General features: G+C 32.2%; 2 protein-coding genes across 4 annotated transcripts; both read right to left on the bottom strand.

Annotated features, from left to right (window-relative positions):
* Positions 1–1,231: 1,231 nt before the first annotated feature.
* LOC129895056 (G-type lectin S-receptor-like serine/threonine-protein kinase At1g11410) lies at positions 1,232–6,338 on the bottom strand. Of its 3 annotated transcripts, XM_055970688.1 has the most exons (8): positions 4,993–6,338; positions 4,392–4,517; positions 4,252–4,305; positions 3,947–4,146; positions 3,656–3,866; positions 3,331–3,568; positions 2,783–2,930; positions 1,232–1,805 (listed from the first exon to the last, which is right to left on the bottom strand). In XM_055970688.1, the coding sequence occupies exons 1-8, from the start codon at positions 6,260–6,262 to the stop codon at positions 1,497–1,499; spliced, it is 2,556 nt and encodes an 851-aa protein (XP_055826663.1). In that variant the 5' UTR covers positions 6,263–6,338; the 3' UTR covers positions 1,232–1,496. The 3 variants fall into 3 exon arrangements, with proteins under 3 accessions (XP_055826663.1, XP_055826664.1, XP_055826665.1); XM_055970689.1 differs by lacking the exon at positions 4,252–4,305; XM_055970690.1 differs by lacking the exon at positions 1,232–1,805 and having other exon boundaries at positions 2,859–2,930; positions 3,304–3,568.
* A 3,381-nt stretch (positions 6,339–9,719) lies between these two features.
* LOC129895055 (receptor-like serine/threonine-protein kinase SD1-8) lies at positions 9,720–19,639 on the bottom strand. Its single transcript, XM_055970687.1, has 8 exons — positions 18,818–19,639; positions 17,863–18,397; positions 14,740–14,916; positions 12,752–12,942; positions 11,582–11,792; positions 11,252–11,489; positions 11,014–11,164; positions 9,720–10,393 (listed from the first exon to the last, which is right to left on the bottom strand). The coding sequence occupies exons 1-8, from the start codon at positions 19,610–19,612 to the stop codon at positions 10,085–10,087; spliced, it is 2,607 nt and encodes an 868-aa protein (XP_055826662.1). The 5' UTR covers positions 19,613–19,639; the 3' UTR covers positions 9,720–10,084.
* Between the last annotated feature and the right edge of the window lie 1,121 nt (positions 19,640–20,760).

The raw sequence follows: 20,760 nt of genomic DNA on the forward strand, positions 1-20,760 counted from the left end.
TAAATAACCGAACCAAACCGATAATTATATACTTAAAATTTATAATTATTTATATGTATAATATTAGTTTTTCATAAATAATTAAAGATATTTTATACGTTTTAATTATTAATTTAATATTAATATACTTATTTTTGAGGCACAACAATCCAAACCCAACTCTCAAGCCCAATTATAAATTTTAATAAACACTAAGTCCAAGTCCAACAATCCAAGCCCATTAGCCCAACTCTCAAGCCCAATTTTAAATCCTAAATTCTAAATCCTAAATTTCTAATAAGCACTAAGCACTTGAGCAACATGCAGCAACATAAAGTAAAAGTTAAAACTTTAAAACCCTAGTATCTGTTTTCCTTTTACATTTTTGTTCCTCTCACGTTGGTTTCTCACAAAGTCACAGACTCACAGTCATAGACTGACAGTGAAGGCTCAAGAGCAACCACAACTCCTCAACCCCAAGTATAAGATTGTCAAATTTTGAGAAGGTTTGTAAGGAGTTTTTCAAATTTTAAATTGATTTTAAGTTGTTTTCTTTTTTTTTCCCGAATGTTTAAGTTGTTTCATTTTCTGTTTTGAACCTCTGTGGGTCGTGAGGAAAAAAGAGCTTCATAAGAATTTGAAGAATGTAGAGAGAGAATATTTGAATTATCTCGGCTAGTCATAAACCGAATAACCGAATCAAACCGAACCAAACCGACAATAACCAAACCCGTGGTTATTATTTTACTTGGTTTGGTTATGGTTTTAGACATTTAATAACCGATTAAATTGGTTTGGTTATGATTTTAATCAATAACTGACCCAAACCGAACCATGAACACCCCTAGACGCATGCACCAATGTCAGATCCATAAAAAATGTGCTCCCCCTGTCTCAATCTATGTTATATCATTTCCTTTTTTGTTCGTCTAAAAAAATATCACTTTTCTATAATTAAAAACAATTTAACTTTAAATTTTCACTTTTACCTTTAACTAAATGATTTATTGCCATACAAATGGTCAAACAAAGTCTTTCTTTCTTTCTTACACTTTTGTGTGAAGTCAAAGGGTGACACATAAATTGGATGGAGAAATATACTATTTTTGGATGACCCGACACACACTTAGCGAACATAACAACAACAACAAACTCAGTATAATTTCATAATGTGGGGTCTGAGGAGGATAGAGTGTACGTAGACCTAACTCCCACCTTAATATCTACTGATCATATATAAGAATTTTTACATTATCAAGTCACTAATTATACATAATTATCCATAAAAAGTAGAATTAATAATTTAAAACATAAAAAAATAATTACCTGATATAACATGTTAAAATACACTAATAATTTAAATGTTCCTTAAACTAAAGCAATAAAAAGATCAACTATAAATTACCTAAAGACTATACGGCTCAGTGCTCTCCAAAAACATTGCCGCACCCATGTTAGATCCACAAAAAATATATATTGTACTACTTTTGAAGGATTCGACACACACCTAGCGAGCATTAGCGAGCATGTTGTGTAGTAATAGAAATCTCATTTACAGAAGTTCCAATACTAGCTGATGACGAATAAGGAAGTGAAGAAGAATTTCTTGATCTGAACACAAAACCAGGTTGTCCAGGATTAGGCAATTTTGTTTCATTGCAAAGCATGAAGACCACTTCAGACATCATTGGTCTTTCATTTGCATATGATTGTACACATAATAGTCCAATTTGGATGCATCTCAAAACTTCACTAGTTTCATACCAATCCCCTAATGAGGGATCAACAACATCTAAAGCTTTGTCATCATTCCAAGAATCCCAAACCTGAAAAAAAAGGAGAGAAATATTAACATTTCTATCAGTGGCGGACTCAGAATTTTTGATTAGGGGATTCAAGAAAATACAAAAATGTCATGATTGGGATTTGAAAAGATGCTCCTCTTATATTAAGAGGATTCAAAAATTGATATGTGAAAAAATAATGTGTTTCTATAGAGCTAAAACAATTCAAAGATACTTTCAACATGGTGTGATATTGACAGTTTTCGGACAAAACTCCCACGATTTCTCCAAAAGACCTCACAATATTAAGAGTATCCAACACCTTATAAGTTATCTTTTTCTTATTTTCCATCACCTGAGACTTTATTCACATACACTCAACAATTTTCTCCTTAAACTAAGTTCCACATAACCTATCACTTTATAGGCTTATCTGGAGATTTTACTGTGTGCCATCATGTCAACTGAGTATTTATGGACACGAAAGGCCACTGCTTCTTTTTGCGTAAGTGTTTCCAAAGGTACGGGTAAAGATAGTAAACCAGCCCATATGGCTAAAGGCACAAAATCAGGCCCCACTCCATCACTCTACCATCTCCATAATTATCCCGCCAAACTATTGACTCTGATATTAGTTGTTAGGCTAAAATGATTCAAGAATATTCTTAACATGACATAATACTGTCCCCTTAATTAGTTTATTTTTTTACTTATAATGTGAGGCTTTGTTCACATATGCCCAACAGTTTATCATAGCTTTCTAAAGAAAGGGATTCAATTGAATACCCTTCAATGCATGCCACTGTTTCCAGCCCTATGCTAGAATAGTCGAAGTACATGCAAGCTGGCCCTGACACCACCATAAAGAAAGAAGAAAAAAAGAGATGAACATTTCTAGATATCCTTTTCTAGAGCAATGGTAATTTGTAAAGGGCTAGAGCAAAACAAGATGCATCTTTTTAACTTGATGCAATAGGTAATGGAAACAAAAGTGAGTTCTTGATGAAGAGATGTCTTACATTTCCAACTAAATTTAAAGACAGATCCTGATAATGAGTAGTGTTTTTCCTGCCAGTGATGATCTCCAGCAACAGAACTCCAAAACTGAAAACATCAGATTTCACTGAAAAATGCCCTTCCATTGCATATTCTGGTGACATATAACCACTGAAATGAACCAATACCTATGTCAATATCCACCATTTTAAGAAGGCATAATACATAAATGTGCCGTTTAACTTGGCCTCAGCTGACATCTATGCTCTCCAACTTTGGGTGTGCACAAGTAGACCCCTTAAGTTGTATAAAGTTGACCAAGTAAACACACGTTTTACATGGCATAATATGTGTCCTACATGGCATAATACAAATTAGTTCGAGTGTATCCCACGTGAATTGCCGTGTAGGACAAGTGTGTCTGCTTGTTCAACTTTATACAAGTTTAAGTGCCTACTTGTGTAAAGTTGGAGGGCATAGATGCCAGCTGAAGTCAAGTTAAAGGGTACGTTTTTGTCTTATGCCTTTTAAGAAAAATACACACCTGTTCATACATAGAAGTGATGCTTACTATGTTCCAACGACTCGATTCGTGTTAGCTTCAATTTGGTCACCACCAAATATCCTAGCAGTTCCAAAATCTGATATTTTCGGGTGCATTGAGGCATCTAGTAAAACATTGCTGGCTTTTAAATCCCTGTGTATGATTCGTACTCGTGAGTCGTGGTGAAGGTATGACAATCCTCGTGCTATTCCAACGATGATTTCAAATCGTTTTCTCCAATCTAACTGTGACCCTTTAGTTTTATCTGCAACACGATACGAAATTCATACATTAGTAATCCATTAGTAACATGTCTATTTTCTTTACACAATGTGGAAACGTATATATGTACCAAAGATAAAACTGTCCAAGCCTTTGTTTGGCAAGTATTCATATATCAACATTTTCTCTCCTCTTTGTATGCAACATCCTAAAAGCCTCACAAGATTTCTGTGTTGTACTCTGGCGATTAACGTTACTTCATTCTTGAATTCCTCCACTCCTTGTCCTGAATTCTTCGAAAGTCTTTTGACCGCTATCTCTTGTCCATTGTTTAGCTGACCCTGAATTCAAAATGTAGCTTGTTCTCAAGTAAAATTGGCTCAACAAACGGGCAAGAAGTTAGTAACATATCGAGAGGTACCTTGTAAACGCTGCCAAAGCCTCCTTCTCCGAGTTTATTAGCATCAGAGAAATCATCAGTGGAAGAAATGATAGTGCTTAGATCGAAGATTAACACATCGACTTGTTCACTTCCATCCATCTCATTGCATCTTGAAGAGTTCTCATACGAAGCTAAATTCCTTTTCAAAGTATTCAAACTGGTGAATTGGTCCTCCTTATCTGTACATGAAGTAACTCATTATAGTAAGTGGCGGAGCCAAGATTTCACTAAGGGGATTCAAGAATGAAGTAAATGCACAAAGAAATTAAGGGATTCAGATGCACCTTGTTTATACAATGTAAATTTTCGACAAAGGGGATTCAGATGAACCCCTCCTCCTGAGTATGTACTTAGGTGTCACTCTTTAAGAATTGGACTAAGAATTGTAAAGAATGATAAAATTGTTAAGAAAGATACCCTTTACCTCTTCTCCTTTTCCTTATTACCAAACAACAAGCAAACGAGAGCGCGATGAGCATTGCAGAAATGCACACTGTAACAATTGCTATGGTTCTTTTCCTGTGATGACCATTGTTCTTCAAGAATTGAGCTGAAAGAAAAAAAACGTAAAACTTCTTGTAACAAAATACCGTAAAACATTAATAATTGTTTGAAGTGTGTGACCATCTCATCTAAAAACTTAAGCTGTTAGAGAAATGACACTATTATGTACTTAAACTCTTCAACGAGATGATCGAACAATTCAACTTAGTATCAGAGCAAACATTAGTCATTCTCACACACAAAAGGACATACAACAACAACAACAACATACCTATCCACAAGTGGGATCTGAGGAGGATAGAGTGTTCGCGGACCTTACCCTTACCTTGTGAGGGTAAAAAAAGTTGTTTCTGATAGACCTTCGGCTCAAAGAGACACAAGAACATAATTAAGTAAATAAAAATATATCCTTTATAACTGCTTAACTTCTTAGATAAGATGATCGCACATTTCAACAATTATTTGTTATTAACAAAATCAATTCAACTTGCAAATATTATTCTACAAAATATAAATTTTACCCAAAGTAGATGCAGATACTCTGATATACAAATCTTGGCCTCCATCTGTGAATTCTCTTGTGTCTATCAAGTCACCATACCAAGTGATGCATCCAATTCCTCCTATACTAACATTAGCACTTGCATAGGCAGTGCAAGAACAATTATTCAGACACAATTTCTCACATTCTTGCAACCCGATACTCCTATTCAATCGCGCTATGTACGTGTCTGGAACCTTCACATTACTCAATTTGGCGAACCCCTCGCCATTTTTACACAGGTTCTCGTCCTTCTTCCTCAAGCACCCGTGGGAACCGTCTCTCAAGTACCATGACCGGTTATCCCTTGGCTCGTATCCGATAAGACATTTGCATTCAAATTCACCCAAGTTGTACAAGTTGCAATTACTAAATTTGCCACAATGCACATAGTCATCACACGAGTCCTTAGGCGCGGACCAAAATTGTACCCATTTCTTCCCACCTTCTTGCCAGTTCAATATATTCATCATCCCCGATTCATTCAGTACTAATCTCGAGAGAACTGGTTCCTTCATACTGAATGTCACAGAGACTTCACTTTCATTGTTAACATAATTGATGGTAAATATAAATCCAGGCTTCATTTCGGGTACACCACTCCAACCTAGACCGGTCCAGGGTCCGGTTCGCCATATCCTGTTAAAATTCTTGTACAGGAAAACTTGAGGTACTATTCCATTTATCTCAACCTTGTATAAATACTCCCCTGAACCGGGATCATCCATCGATTTCCACGACGTCAGAGACCGGTTCAAACCGGTTTTCTTGTCATTCCCAAATTTCATGTTAGGAAGTATAGTATTTGTAGGATAATCAAAGCTTTGCCATACAATAACTGCCCTTTTCGGGTCTCGAAACAACACGAAATTCCCTGAATCCAAAAGCTGAGCAGAGGAAATATTGGTTATTTTCCAGGAGAAAATTTTGGTATTTCGATTTAGTATGACGAGATTACCCTTTGGGTCGATAGAGAGAACCCCATACGTACCATTTATAGGATTCTCTCTATTAGCGACCCAAACGACTGTTAGTTCAGGGACATTATTGTACCAAACTCCAACGTATCGATTGTTGGAATTATTTCCAGGACTGAAGAAACCAAGAGCAAATGATTTTCCAGAAGAGATTAACAAATCTCCATCTTTTAGAGATTTGTTAAAGGAAATTGTATCAGTGGAAGTACAAAATTGTACGTGAAATACGATAATTACTAGTAGAACTATCAAGGACAATTCTGTCTTAGGCATGATGTTTAAAATATGAAATGTGAACTAAACAGAATACATTTTATATCATCATAACATACTCATAAGTTAGCTGGACACGGGATTCTATATTATCACTCAAAATAGGGTAACTGCCAAGGCTTAAATATATATATAGGAAATTATGTGATGTTTTTTTTTCTTTTTAGTTTATTCCATGAAAAATGACACGTCTATATATTTTCAAATGATTTAGCTTTAACTTTTCATTTTAGCCTTAAATAGAGAAAAATTCAAAATTTAAACTTTATGGATTTGAGCTCGGAATTCTATGACAACTTATTTGATTTATAGGATTCGTATTATTATCTGTACTTTATTTTGTGAATTTTTCAAAACTCATAGATAAAATGAACTCTACATCCACCCCTGCCCTTAATGACATGCTTTTATCGTAAAAAAAATATCGAGGAAAAAGTCTTCATTTCTTTCATAAACTTCGTCGATAGTCAAACGTTGCCATATAAAAGAAATAGGAGAGCAACACTTTTTACGATATTAAACCATTAGGTCATTCATTGATAAAGGGCGAGTACCAGCTAGGTCAATTCAAACTCAGTAATTTTAGCTCGGACTCTATGTATTATGTTTTAAAAATTCACCTAACAAGTACAAATAATTAATTTCGAACCTAATACATCAAATGAGTTATGGTAGGATCCGAAACTCAAATATGTAAAGTTCAAATCCTGAAATTGTGTCTTCAACTAAATGAAGCACAACTACCCCGAACATATGGCTTCAGCTTTTCATGTTCTTAGCAATTTATTGTTGTTGTCTGTTTTCTGTGTGTGTAATTAATGGTTTAACGTAGGAGACTCGTGGGTCCTAGGGTTTTGAATGTGTGTTGGTTGAGAACATGTTTATGATAAGGGTGTGTTTGGTATGGATTCAGGAAAACGTTTTCCAATTTTTCCTATTCGGTTGGTCGAGATATTTTGGGGATATTTTCTCAAAAAAAAAAAAAGTTCTTTAAAAATAAGAAAATGACGAATATCTCAAAAAAAAAAAAAGTTCTTTAAAAATAAGAAAATGACGAATATCTCAAAAAAAAAAACAAGTTCTTTATGAATTAAGAGATGACTTTCCATAAGTGACATTTCACACCAATTACCTCCACCCGACCCCACTCCCGCCTCGCCCCCACTCCACCAACCCTCACCTCCACACACTATCAGAAAATCGCTAATTTTGAACAGGAATTTCCAACGAAATCCATCAAAATTTGGCTCCCTGTAACATTTTCTATGGAAATCCCTTACCGATTAGCCAAATTACGGTAGGACTTTTGGTAATGACACCCTTAATGTTTATTTAAGTAATATATTATTCTTATTACTTACCAAATATCAAAAAATAAGTAAGAAAATCACTTATTTCTAAAAATATCATTTTCTAGTAAAACATTTCTAGCCTCCTACCAACAAACACACCCTTAAGACTTTTATCAAGAAAATATAATAATGTTCGTGCAATTTTTATTTTTTTGAAATACCTACCATTGTTTCTACATCACCATTATTTTAATGTGATATTTGTTTCTACATCACCATTGTTTTCAAAATTATCACAACACGAGGAAGCCATGGATATAGAGACTATTTTGTTTGAAATTATCTAAAAACATGTGAATCGAGATGGAGCTAGGTAGGACTCAGGGGTTCATTCGAATTCTCTTTGGTGAAAAAATATATTGTTAATACATGGTTAAAATTATTTTTAAAGTACATATAATTAATAAATATTGAATCTTCTTTTACTTCTTGTGTTTAATTCTTTATATTTTAAACCCCTTAGTGAAAAATTCTGGCTGCATCAATGCACGTGAAGTGACCGTTCAACCTTGTTTGACCATTTTTAGCCCAAGCAAACTAATGTGGATGAAAAAGTTTGTGTTACCAAAGGGAGAGGTAAGTTTGAAGTATATCACTATCAAGATTAATGTGGCAATTAAAATTTTGCATTTATTTGGTTATGGTTAAGTTAAAGTCAAGTTTAAGTGTCTGTTTATGTATTATGACTTTTCTTTACTCACTGGTTCTCCGGACGTGCTTTGCACGTTTATCCCAAAATATTTCCTTACTTTTAATTTTGTATTGCAAATGACATATTTTATCCCCTTCAAATCTATTGGTATTTACTAAAAAATATCCATCATTTTACGATAAAAAGTACATATATCTTCTTAATTAAAAAAATATATCCTTAATTACAAAATTGACTAAAAATGCATAAAGTAAAAGTAACCAACTATTGTACAAATACAATTTTCAATGAGGTTACACAAACACAACATGCTAGGCTAATCTATACAAAGCAACGAACCATGCACGGTAAATTCTCAATAATAATAACAACAAAACAATAGAAAGTTTTACAATAACAACAAATAAGAAACATAAACACTAAACGAAACAAATTAAAAGAGACAAGAGAAGAGAGCATAGAGATTTTCTCATTTTTTTTCCAATTAATATTGTGTCAAATATCACTATTTATAGAATAGGGTTGAAGAACACAAAGAGTTATCATGAATATGTCATTAATCCATTTGAGATCATGGATGTGGATGAGATGTGTGATTAAAAATCATAATGAATATAATTAGTGGGAGTTACATATATTCACATAATGGAGAGTTGATGGTAGTAAAATTTATGTAATATACTTCATATTAATACATATATATATATATATATATAATAATAAAATAGGTTTGTATGATTTTTTCTTTTTGTGAAGGGCAAACATAACTATTCATATTTCCAATTGGAAGATGACCAGAACAAAAGAATTCATGAATATACTCAAACATGAAATTAATACAAAGAATACACATTCAAGAGACTTTATAGTGGTTGATTCATGTACTAATATGATGATTTGTTATTTAATATTTAATTATTAAATAATTTATAACATTTTAATTTAATTTAAGGGTAAAACCGTAATTTAACTTTTGCCTAAAATTCTTTCCACTTTTAATAATATATAATATAATATAATATATAATAATATAATATAAAAATATAAATAATATAATATAATTAGGATAAGCTGCTATTCACATAAACTATGAGGAGAGATAAAACTATAGAGTAATTTTCATTGCTGGTCATCAATAATTTGGAGTACCATATCATATTTTCGATATAAAATATAAAAATTCAAATGACATTTACTTGTTAGTTGATTTCGTTAAAGTTAGATGACTTATATGTGACAGGAAATAGAGAGGTGACATTTGTTGGTAACCTTTAAGTTGGATGACCTTAATGTGACAAAAAATAGAAAAGTAACTTTTGTTTGATAAACGTTGAAGTTCAGTAATAGCTCTGAAATCTATGATCAAGAAATATTAGAGAGACATTTCAATTCTTTTTAATATATATAACAAGGTTTATATACATTATAAGAAATGCAATAGCAAGAAGTTCAATTGAAAAAGGACTTGTCTATATTGGAACTTCACAGTTTCTTGAAATGAGAAAGAAGACTATTTCTATAATTAGCTAAAAAAACATTTCTTTTTGTAAAACAAAAGAAGGTAAGTGTACAAAGAGAAAATTGTTAACCACTTGTAGTACTAATGTACTATACGTGGGTTAAGTTGAAACACTATTGATCATTCTGATGGGGTAGGGTGGGGCAAAAAACTAATGTACTATACAATTTTGCCAGTAGGGATCCATGTATTGCATTCATTCATCGGGGAATCTCTATGTTCATTCCCATCAAAGGAATTTGCCTTGATTTCTATTCTGTTACGTACAACTGAGCAAACCTCTTCATCTGTACCTTGGACTACCGGGGATCAAGCATGGTAATCGTAACTTGATTCACCGTGAATGTTTCTTCGTAAATAGTTTCTGAGTATTCATCAACGGGTCTCCTTCCTAGGCAAAAGCCAGGGTGCTTAGGCTGAGGCATCGTTGCGGTTTCACTGCCTAACATTAATACAACTGTTGCCATGTTTGGTCTATCTTCTGCTTGCTCCTGAACACATAATAACCCGACTTGTATGCATCTCATTACTTCGCAAGGAGAAAATGATTCGCCAACTGATGAATCGAGTAGTTCTGAGGCTCTTCCTTCTGTCCATAGTCTCCACGCCTGCAGAGCGATTATACATTTTGTATTAGAAATCAAGGGCGGTACTAGAGAGAAAGTTACAGGTTCGACAGAATTCAGTAGCAACTTTAGTCAAAACCTTGTAGTTGTGAAATGAAATCCACTAAATATGCATAAAAAAGTTATCAAGAATCCAGTAAGCTATACTTCTTAGAATTCAAAAACAACGATAACATACCCAGTGTAATCCCACAAGTGCGGTCTGGAAGAGTGGGGGTGCACGTAGCCTTACCCCTACCTAGTGAAGGTAGAGAGATTGTTTCCAATAGACCTTCGGCTCGAGTAAGTATATCAAAAATCAAGTATGTAAAGCAAATACAGTAGCGAATAAGCCATGTTGAAAACAGTTAAGAAGAAAACAAGTAGCAACAACAATTAACACGATAACTGAAGCAAAAGAAACAACAGGTAACATCAAAATCGAAGAAAGATACAGTAAAAGAGTAATAATAACAATACTGATAAAGAAACTAGACAACGCTCGACTAATGTTTTTTAGAATTCAGAACCCATAAACTCAAAATTTTGATTACTCCTCTGTTAGAAATGACGACTTTTTTTTGTCACAAAAGAAACTAAGTTGTGAAAATTGGTGCACTTACATGTCCTAGCAGGTTTCTTTGGTTATTCTGAAAATAAAATCCTCTGTTCTTCTTCCCTGTTATTATTTCCAACACTAAAACTCCGAAGCTGAAAACATCTGATTTAACAGAGAATAGACCGTCCATCGCATATTCAGGAGACATGTAACCGCTGCATTAAGAGAAAAAAATCGATTTACCAACACTTTTCAAGGTGATTTATGAAATGTTTTTGAAGGAATAATGTGGTTCAACTTACTAGGTTCCAACTACTCTCTTTGTATTTCCTTCGGTCTCATCGCCTCCAAAAATCCGTGCCATACCAAAATCTGATATTTTCGGGATCATTTCCTTGTCAAGAAGAATGTTACTTGCTTTGAGGTCTCTGTGGATAATCCGAAATCTTGAATCTTGATGAAGATACAGAAGTCCACGAGCGATCCCACAGATAATGCTGAATCGTCTTTGCCAATCTAGCAACGAGCTATTTTGCTTGTCTGAAACGCGTATATTTGTTAATTTTGAAGTCCAATAGCACATAAAGATATTTACTGATCATAATTAAATATAGAACGAAAAACGGACTTACTGAATAAGATTGAATCCAAGCTTTTATTTTCCATGTATTCGTATATCAACATTTTCTCTTCCATCTCAACGCAACATCCAAGAAGGCGAACAAGGTTTCTGTGCTGAAGTCTTGCAATCAATCTTAGCTCATTCTTGAATTCCTCAATTCCTTGGCCTGAATTCTTTGACAGCCTTTTCACTGCTATTTCTTGATCTTCATCTACTATTCCCTGATTAATTTTTTAAAAAAGTTCTTTTATTGAGTGAGCGCCTTCACATTTTGCCATAAGACGGACTAGTTTTTTTCCCAATGTTGCTCAGATACTCCGATAAGTACCATTGCACTCTTGTCAGATCCTCCAAATTAAAATGAAGCATTTTTTAGAAGATCCAACAAGGGTGCAATGAAACAACATAGGTTGTTATCACATCTAGCTGAGCTTTACCTTGTTAAGGCAAAAAGGTCTAGTTTTTCATATGTTGCTCAGATCCTTGAAAAATGCCATTGCATCCGTGTCAGATCTGACAGGGGTGCAATGACATTTTTGTAGAATCTGAACAACATAGATTTTCATATCTAGTTGAGCTTTACATTGTAAATGCAAAAAAAAGATTAGTTTTCCAAGTATTGCTCAAATCCTCGAAAAATGTCTCTAGACCCGTGTCAGATCCTCCAAAGTGATGCATTTTTGGAGGATCTGATTCGGGTGCATGCAACGACATTTTTGTCCTGTCCGAGCAGCATTGGTTCTTTTTACAGATATATGATCAGCTTTAACTTGTAAATGTAGAATCTGAACAACCTAGATTTCCACATCTAGTTGAGCTTTACAATGTAAATACAAAAAAAAAAAAAAAAGACTAGCATTCCATGTATTGCTCAAATCCTCGAAAAATGTGTCTAGATCTTGTCAGATCCTCCAAAGTGATGCATTTTTTGAGGATCTGACATGGATCATGCAACAACATTTTTGTCCTGTCCGAGCAGCATAGGTTCTTTTTACAGATATATGATCAACTTTAACTTGTAAATGCAAAAGAGGACTAGTTTTTTGATGTATTTCTATGATCCTCAAAAAATGTCACTACAACTCTTGTTACATCCTCCAAACTAATGTATTTTTGGAGGATCTGACATGGATATGGTGAGACATCAATCAAGCTTTTTTAACGTTTAAATGAGCATTACCTTGTAAACGCAACCAAAACCGCCCTGGCCTAACTTGTTTGCATCAGAAAAATCTTCTGTAGCCACAGCTAAGGTGCTGAGATCAAATAATGGCAATTCAAACTCGTCTGCGACAGTTTCACCAGATATTTCTCTCTTACTTGGAATAATGGCTGTATTCACTAGAAGATCTTGACTTCTTTCAATAGAGCCTGGCTCAACAATAATATAAGAAATATGAATCAGATAAAAAATCCTTTCAAAAAAGACAATCTTGGTTAATTATGAGGTATATAGTTTCTGGGCAAATTTCACAGATATTCAATTTTGACGTTGTCATTTAACTTGTTCTCATCTTTAAAATATTTTTGCACTTATTCCCACTTCGAGACAACTTCAAACACAACTTCAAACATATTGTGTCTGAAGTTAGTCTTAACAAAACTTTAGACATTGAGTCTGACTGAAGTTTAAGTACATATGGCTAAAGTTAAGTCTTTGTCTAAGACTTAAACCAATTTTTGCTTGAACATATGCCATATCATATATATGCATGAACTTCAGATCGAAATGATTGAAGTCACGCAGAAATGATTAAACTCCAACCGGGCAAAAGTGGCTGAACTTCAGACGCTATGTTTGAAGTTTAGTTTCTTCATAACTCTAAATCTAGACACCATATGTCGATCTGAAGCGGGTATATGGGCAAAGCAGGGATAAGATATAAGTGCTTCTAAACTATGATAGAAATCTCAATGAAACTTCTAAACTCAACTAGCTAGGCTCCTATTGCCCCCTAAACTATTTTAAAATAGAATAAATATATCCTAACGTAGCATAGAGACTGTGCGCACTTACTTGAAGGCAAATAATGAGTGAAAAAATTGGATATATGCCTTTTTTAATTGGTCATTTTACAATTAGTTAGTACACATAATTATTGATATTAAAACTTATATATATTTAATTATTTTCATTTTTTTCTTCGTAAAATATTTATGTCCCTCCTCACTTTAAACTTTTTTTTTCTCTTTCATTAACTTCTTATCCTTTCACTTTTAACTATTTTTAAAAAATTACTTGTATTTTTTTTAAAAATAATTAAAAAGTGACATTTAATTTTAACGTTTTAATTATTTTATGTTTTATTTGATTTTCGTCACTTATTTTGATATCTGTCCGAAATTAACTTATTTTAAATACAAGAAGTTTGGAATTTAATTTGAATCAAATCAAAAGGAATGATAAAGAAAATAAAAAGAATAAATAAAATCAATAGAAAAAAGGAGAAAAAACAATGAAGGAAGGTTAAAAAAGTGGAATTTTTTTTAAATACAAGACATTTTTTTTACGTGTATTAACTTAATTTAAATATAAGATGAAGAAAATAAGAAGATTTTAAAAAAAAATTAAAAATTTCAAAAAAAAAGAAATTTTTAAAAAAAATTCAAATTATTTTTTTACACACGTGGCGGTGCATGTTGTACAAACGCAATGCACGAAAATATAGAAAAAATGAGTTCAGGGAGAGATAATAAGACTTAGGTAAGTTAAAGTGTGTTGTTGAGATTTAAGTTATAATTTAGGAGGGATACTTGTGTCTTATCCCAAAATCAATTAGTAAATGTTAAATGGTGGTGTCAAAACACCACCATAAATTATGCTTCCTATAATACATAGATAGACACCTTAATTTGGCATTAATTAACAACTAAACACTCTAACTTTGAGAATGCATATTTAAACACCTCAACTCGTCTCGACCGTGTCAGGTGAACACTCTAACTTACAAAATAATCATCTTGATACCTCCAAAAATTATGTGTCACATCAACATCGGATGTCCACAATATACAATGGAGACGAGTCGAGGTATTTAGATGTACAATCTCAAAGTTGGAGTGTTTAGTTACCAGTTGAGGCCAAGTTAAAATATCTATTTTATGTATTATGCCTTTAGTAAATATCAAATGACCATAGTGAAATCGAAATTATAGGCTATAACATACCTCTATGTTCAGTTTTCTTTCTTATTGGACCTTCCAATATTTTTTTTTTCTTTGATAAGAAGCAAATGCTTACAACTCCAATTAGAACAAGAACAACTCCAGCTGTGATTCCAGTAGCCATAGCAATTCTTTTTGTCTTGCCAGAACCATCTTCAGATCCCACATTTCTACTTTTTGCTGTAAATTAAGACATTGAAAATGAGTCTACCATCAAGATTGAATTATTTTTTTCTTAAACACTAAAGTCACAAGATTATTTTTTTTATATCGCGATTGAGTAACATAACTAGGTGTGAATTGCTCGAAAAATACAAATGAATGGAAGGTCAAGTTTCCTTTGTCATGAATTCAATGCATATTAGTAAAAGAGACTTAATATGCACTCCATAGTAATTACGCAACGTAATAATTATCATAATCCTTTGGTTTCTGAAATAAGGAATAACTATTTTAGGATGAAACGTGAGATTATTTTGATCCGTGTTTGATTGAATGTTTGATATCGAAACTAGTCGTTATATCGTAATTGTGATTTCTATAGAACCTTCAATTCGGATAATAATCCTGAGATAAAGTACCAAAATGACCAAGATACCCTTTCTCGAGACTCTTCTTCCAAGGTCCTTTAGAAAATCTAAGGTTAAAATTAAAAATAATAGTTAATCCTAATTTATCTAGTGTAAAGACAAATACATCTATTATATTATATTATATTTTTAATCCAATAAATCAAATATTTACCAACCAAAATACATCTATTAAATAATTTTATTCATTATTTAATTTTTATATTATAATTCTAACCTGTTCACCATTCAAATGACCCAAAGACTTTGTCCTTGGCCAAAAGTTTTTTTTTTTTGTATTTACAATATGAAATTAAACTTTATGAAAATTTTAAAAGTGGAACTCATACTAATGTAAATTTGAAATTAATCAAAGTCAAAATAATCGGCCAAAACGACTCTTTCTGGAATATAAAATGAGTCCAAAAAATTGATTTCTTCTCGTCCATTTCAAGAAGAATCTTTTCTGTGAAACTTACCTAACTTTTAGGACCAATTGTCCACTAATTTTAGGAATTTCAATTGTCCACTAATTTTAGTTTTTCCATCATTGTCAAAATTTAAAAAATAATTATTAATTTAAAAAAAGACATGATATCCTCAAGGAACTATAACAACAAAAAGAGCAAAAAATAATGTAATTTTCATTATGTCACGCAACCATTTGCGTTAGCAATACAAAATACAATATAAAAAAGCTTACACACCCTTTGTTCACTTTATGACCATGTTTTAATGTTAAATCCCTTTCTCACCTTTTTTTTAGGTAAACATTAACGTACAACAAGGCGAATTCAAAATTTGAATTTTTATAATAATAGGTGAAGCTCAAATTTTGAGTTAATGAATTATGATTTCTAAAAAAATAGTTTACTGAGTTCTTGATAAATTATTTAGACATGATTAATGAATTTTTAAACAAAAATATAGAATATTAATTAAAGCTACTAAGTTTTTCCGAACCCGTAGACAGACTTATAGCTTCACCCAAAGAAAAACGATAGTCTGAATATATAAAAGCTATTAAGTTCACGTGAATTCGTAATTGACCCTCTAGATAGTTAATAAATTTCTTAATTAATATAAATAAAATCTATATAAAAAATACTTATAAGTTCACGTGAACCTGTAAGTGGCACTCTAAATACGACCTTGAACATACACAATGTTCACATCAAACTAATTAATAAAGCAAGACATGTACCTTTTATGCTCACCTTTTTCTAGAAACGTACATTGGGTGCTAATACGTATTTATCCTTTTATTCATGTGTCTATTACTATTATCATTTTTTTCATATTATTTGTATATGTTAGTTAACTTAAATTCTAGTTGAAATATGATCTCATGCTTATTACTATTATCATTTCTTTTCATATTATTTGTATATATAAGTTAACTTAAATTCTAGTTGAAATATGATATCATGCTTATACATAGGAAAAATAAGATAACAAAAAAAAGGAAACTCATTTTTAGTTAACTTACCAAAGTGGGAAAAAACTTTGTATTAGTAGAATTTTCTTTTGAATGGAAAATAATTAATTCTAGAAGCTTGAGATATAGGCGTATTATTTTCTAACTAACCATCCCAATCTAATCAAAAAGGGAAAAAAAAATCAAACACCTAATAGTAGATAAACCATATAATTAACAAATTAAGGACTTTTGAGGGGTTTGTTTTCATATATTTTTGCTTACATTTGTTTCTTTTTCAATACATAATATAATAATTCAAAAAGAAAAAGGAAAATTAAGTGAAAATTAAAACGTGCCTACCACAAAGAATATGTTTGTCTTTCTTAATCAAATAAAATATCTTGCAAGATAATATATTTGATTAGCTGGCTGTTTTCAAGTCTTTGTCAAGAGTCAATTGACTTTATTAATTATAATTTGCTTTTTGTAATGATATTATGTACTAGCTTATTATTTTTTCAAAGTATAGCACCAACTACTTTTCTATTAATTACTCTCATTAAATATATAATAACAAGATATTTTAAACAAGCATTTTAAAAAAATAATCGTTACGATATATCGAACTCCACCATTTACACAATCATTTCAGAATCTACGATAACAAAATATCAAACTCCATCATCTACACAATCGTTTCAGAATCTCCTAAAATCTCAACAATGGTGTTTTCATCTCCGTAAAAAAATGAGACGGGATTATTATTATTATTATTATTATTATTATTATTATTATTATTATTATTATTATTATTATTATTATTATTATTAATCAACCCAACAAATAAATAAAAATTCCATATATATCTCTACCAACACCCAACCACTCCATCAAATTGAGTTCGACTGAACTCTCTCGTACTAAATTAAGAATTGCAGTGGGATAAATATGAAGTACTCTTTCATTATAATCAAATCTCTCGGGTTTAAATTTGAAAAAGAAATTAAATTATCTTTTCATGATTTTGATATGGTATTTTACCCCATAAAAAGGAAAATTTTCATAGCAATTTAAATTAATCGAATATCAAAAACAAATATCGAAAAATAAAATTATTGCACTAAATTGCAAACGTACCTGCGTCAGAAGAAGCAACTCTAACGTAGAGAAATTGTCCACCTTCCGCTACCGAATATTGCCGCATATCGATTAATTCCTTTGTCCAAATGACACATCCCGAACCCGAACCCGTAATGTTTGCGGTGGTGTACGCCATGCATGAACAGTTGTACCTACACATTTTTTCACATTCTTCCAAATTCATCTTAGTATCAACAAATGAACTTGAACTTTGTGGCAATTTCAGGTTCTTCAATTTGTTAAAAACATCAGTTTCACAATCCAAATCATGATATCTAACACATCCATCTGATCCATCTCTTAAATCCCATGCCACTTGATTTTTAGGCTTGTAGCCTACTAGACATTTGCAAACCGGCGATAGATTCGCGTTACAAATTCCGGAAACACCACACTCTTCGTAAAAATCACATTGATCTTTGGGGGCGTACCAGAATTTGTTCCAAATGTTACTAGTCGGAATCCAAGTATACCTCTCTAAGAAACCGTTATGCTTTACTAACAATCTTGAACATATTTTCTTGTCGAGCACCTGTTGAAAACATAATTAAGTAAGTAAAAACACGTTTTCACAAAATTTAACATAGTATCAGAGCAAATATATATTTATCTCCTATTTTTGTGCCTTAACATGATAAGAAATGGACTCTAGACCTACCTCAACCCCAAAACTAGCTCATAAGGTGAAAATTACTCAAAGATTGTATAACAAGACAACCAAGTCCCCTATGGCCTGCTAGTGCCAACTGAAGAATATAGAAATATAATAAGAAGAATCCAACTTAGGATAAACGAAGAAATGATCAGACGAGTCTGACTCTGACTCTGATACCATGAAGATGGACCAAAACAAACCAAATCCCCCATCCCACCACTAACACAAAACACAACATAATACCACCTATTATTATGAAAAAAAATCAGATTCACACGTGAAAGAGACATAACATACCTCAAATGTATAATAAACTTGATCTTTATTCATCTGAAACTCAAAAACCATAATATCTGTTGGCTTCATTTCTGGTACACCACTAAATCCAACTCCATTCCAAGGTCCACTTCTATAGAAAATTGTATCTCTATTTGTCAAAAAAGCCTCAGGCAAACCATTGACATCAAGTTTAAACGTATAATTTCCCGGAGAAGGATCGAATGGTGACTTCCACGACGTAATATTCCGATTTAGCCCCGTTTTTGAGTCCCATCCGAGTTTCATCCCGGGTAACAAAGTATCCGTTGGATAATCAAAACTCTGCCACAACATTTTTTCGTCCTTCTCTGATAGAAGGACGAAATTCCCTGAATCTAATAACTTAGCTATAAATGTAGTACTATAATTCGTGAGATTATAAGTGAAATTATCTAACGACCATACATAATTTTCAGTCCCGTCATCAATAACAAGACGTCCATTTTGTGTTATTTTTAACACAGGGGAAGACGATGAATTATTGATGACTGGTTTTTCTCTGTTCGCAACCCAAACTATCGTTGTTTCGTTGATCTCTTTGTACCATATTCCGACGTACCATTTGTCTGAATTCGGCCCACCGGGAGTGAAAAATCCTAATTCGAATTTTTTTTGTTGAGAGACTAATGTTTTGGATATTGTAAGGGGATTTGTAATCGTTATCGTATTATCTGTTGATGTTACGAGAATTGGTAAAAGAACTTGTGAAACTAGAAAAATGTACAAGAAAGAACATAGGTGAAAAATGTGTTTTTTGGTGTTAATGTTTGTCATTGTTGACTTCAAAGAATGGGTTGTTTCTTAGCTTTTGTAGTACTTGTTGTGTTGTGTATAAATTCTTTTTTTTTTTTTGATAGGAAAATGGAAAGGGAGATAAGTATTATTTTTAAGACACCTACTTCCCAATAGCTTCCACGTTTAGATTCTTTTTTGGATATTTGGTATGGATTATTAGCTGCAAATTTAATTTATTTTTTTTAATTAGACATACATAAATAACTATTGAGTATTTAAATTTTGAAAGTGTATATTTAGATATTTTAATTTAGTCTTAATTGGAAATTGAACACTTCAATTCGTTTTTATTGTGTCTCGTGGACATTGGACGGTGGTAAGGCACGTGAATTTTGGAGGTATTTCTATGATTATTTTGTAAGTTGAAGTGTTCAACTGATATAATAGAGACGAGTTGAGGTGTCTAAATTTACATATTCAAAATTGAAGCTTTTACTTATCAGCTGAGACCAAATTTAAAGTGTCTAGGATTTTAGATGTGCTTATTCAAAATTGTAATTCGTCCACTTTTTTATAAAGTAAAAAAAAATCATATTTTATCTCAAAAAAAAATGTTTAGAAATAATTAATGTCCGAATTTGCATTTGATATCAATTAACTAAAACCCGTATAAATTATAACTCGAACCACATCACTTGTTTTGCCGATTGATATTAGTATAAAAAGGGCAGCCCGGTGCACTAAAGCTTCCGCTATGTGCAGGGTATAATCTTTAAAATTAAAAAGTAATTATGAGTCATTGTGTGCAAAATCATTATAACAATTCATTAATTAAGATATCTTTTCTTTAAAAAAGACTTTGGGGAATATATATATGATCAACCTAATAAAACTCCGGTTGGAGGAGGGTTTAAAGTCACAATATATTAGACCCCACTTTTCAAAGTCAGATTGGTTCATTGCAATTTATAGTGGGGGTAGGTTAAGTTTGATCAAATCAGTTAAAGAAAGAGTTGATATTTATTTATTTATTTTACAAGAAAATTAGTATTTGCTATTCTTTAGGTCACAAAAAAAGTAAAATACATTAGACAAGGTTTAATTTGTGCGACGATCTTGATTGAGAAAACATACATGCATACAAACAATTTTGAACTTGAAACTCTCCATTTTGAGAAATCACTTGC

The sequence above is a fragment of the Solanum dulcamara genome, chromosome 7, assembly GCF_947179165.1.
Source record: "Solanum dulcamara chromosome 7, daSolDulc1.2, whole genome shotgun sequence".
Taxonomy (NCBI): domain Eukaryota; kingdom Viridiplantae; phylum Streptophyta; class Magnoliopsida; order Solanales; family Solanaceae; genus Solanum; species Solanum dulcamara.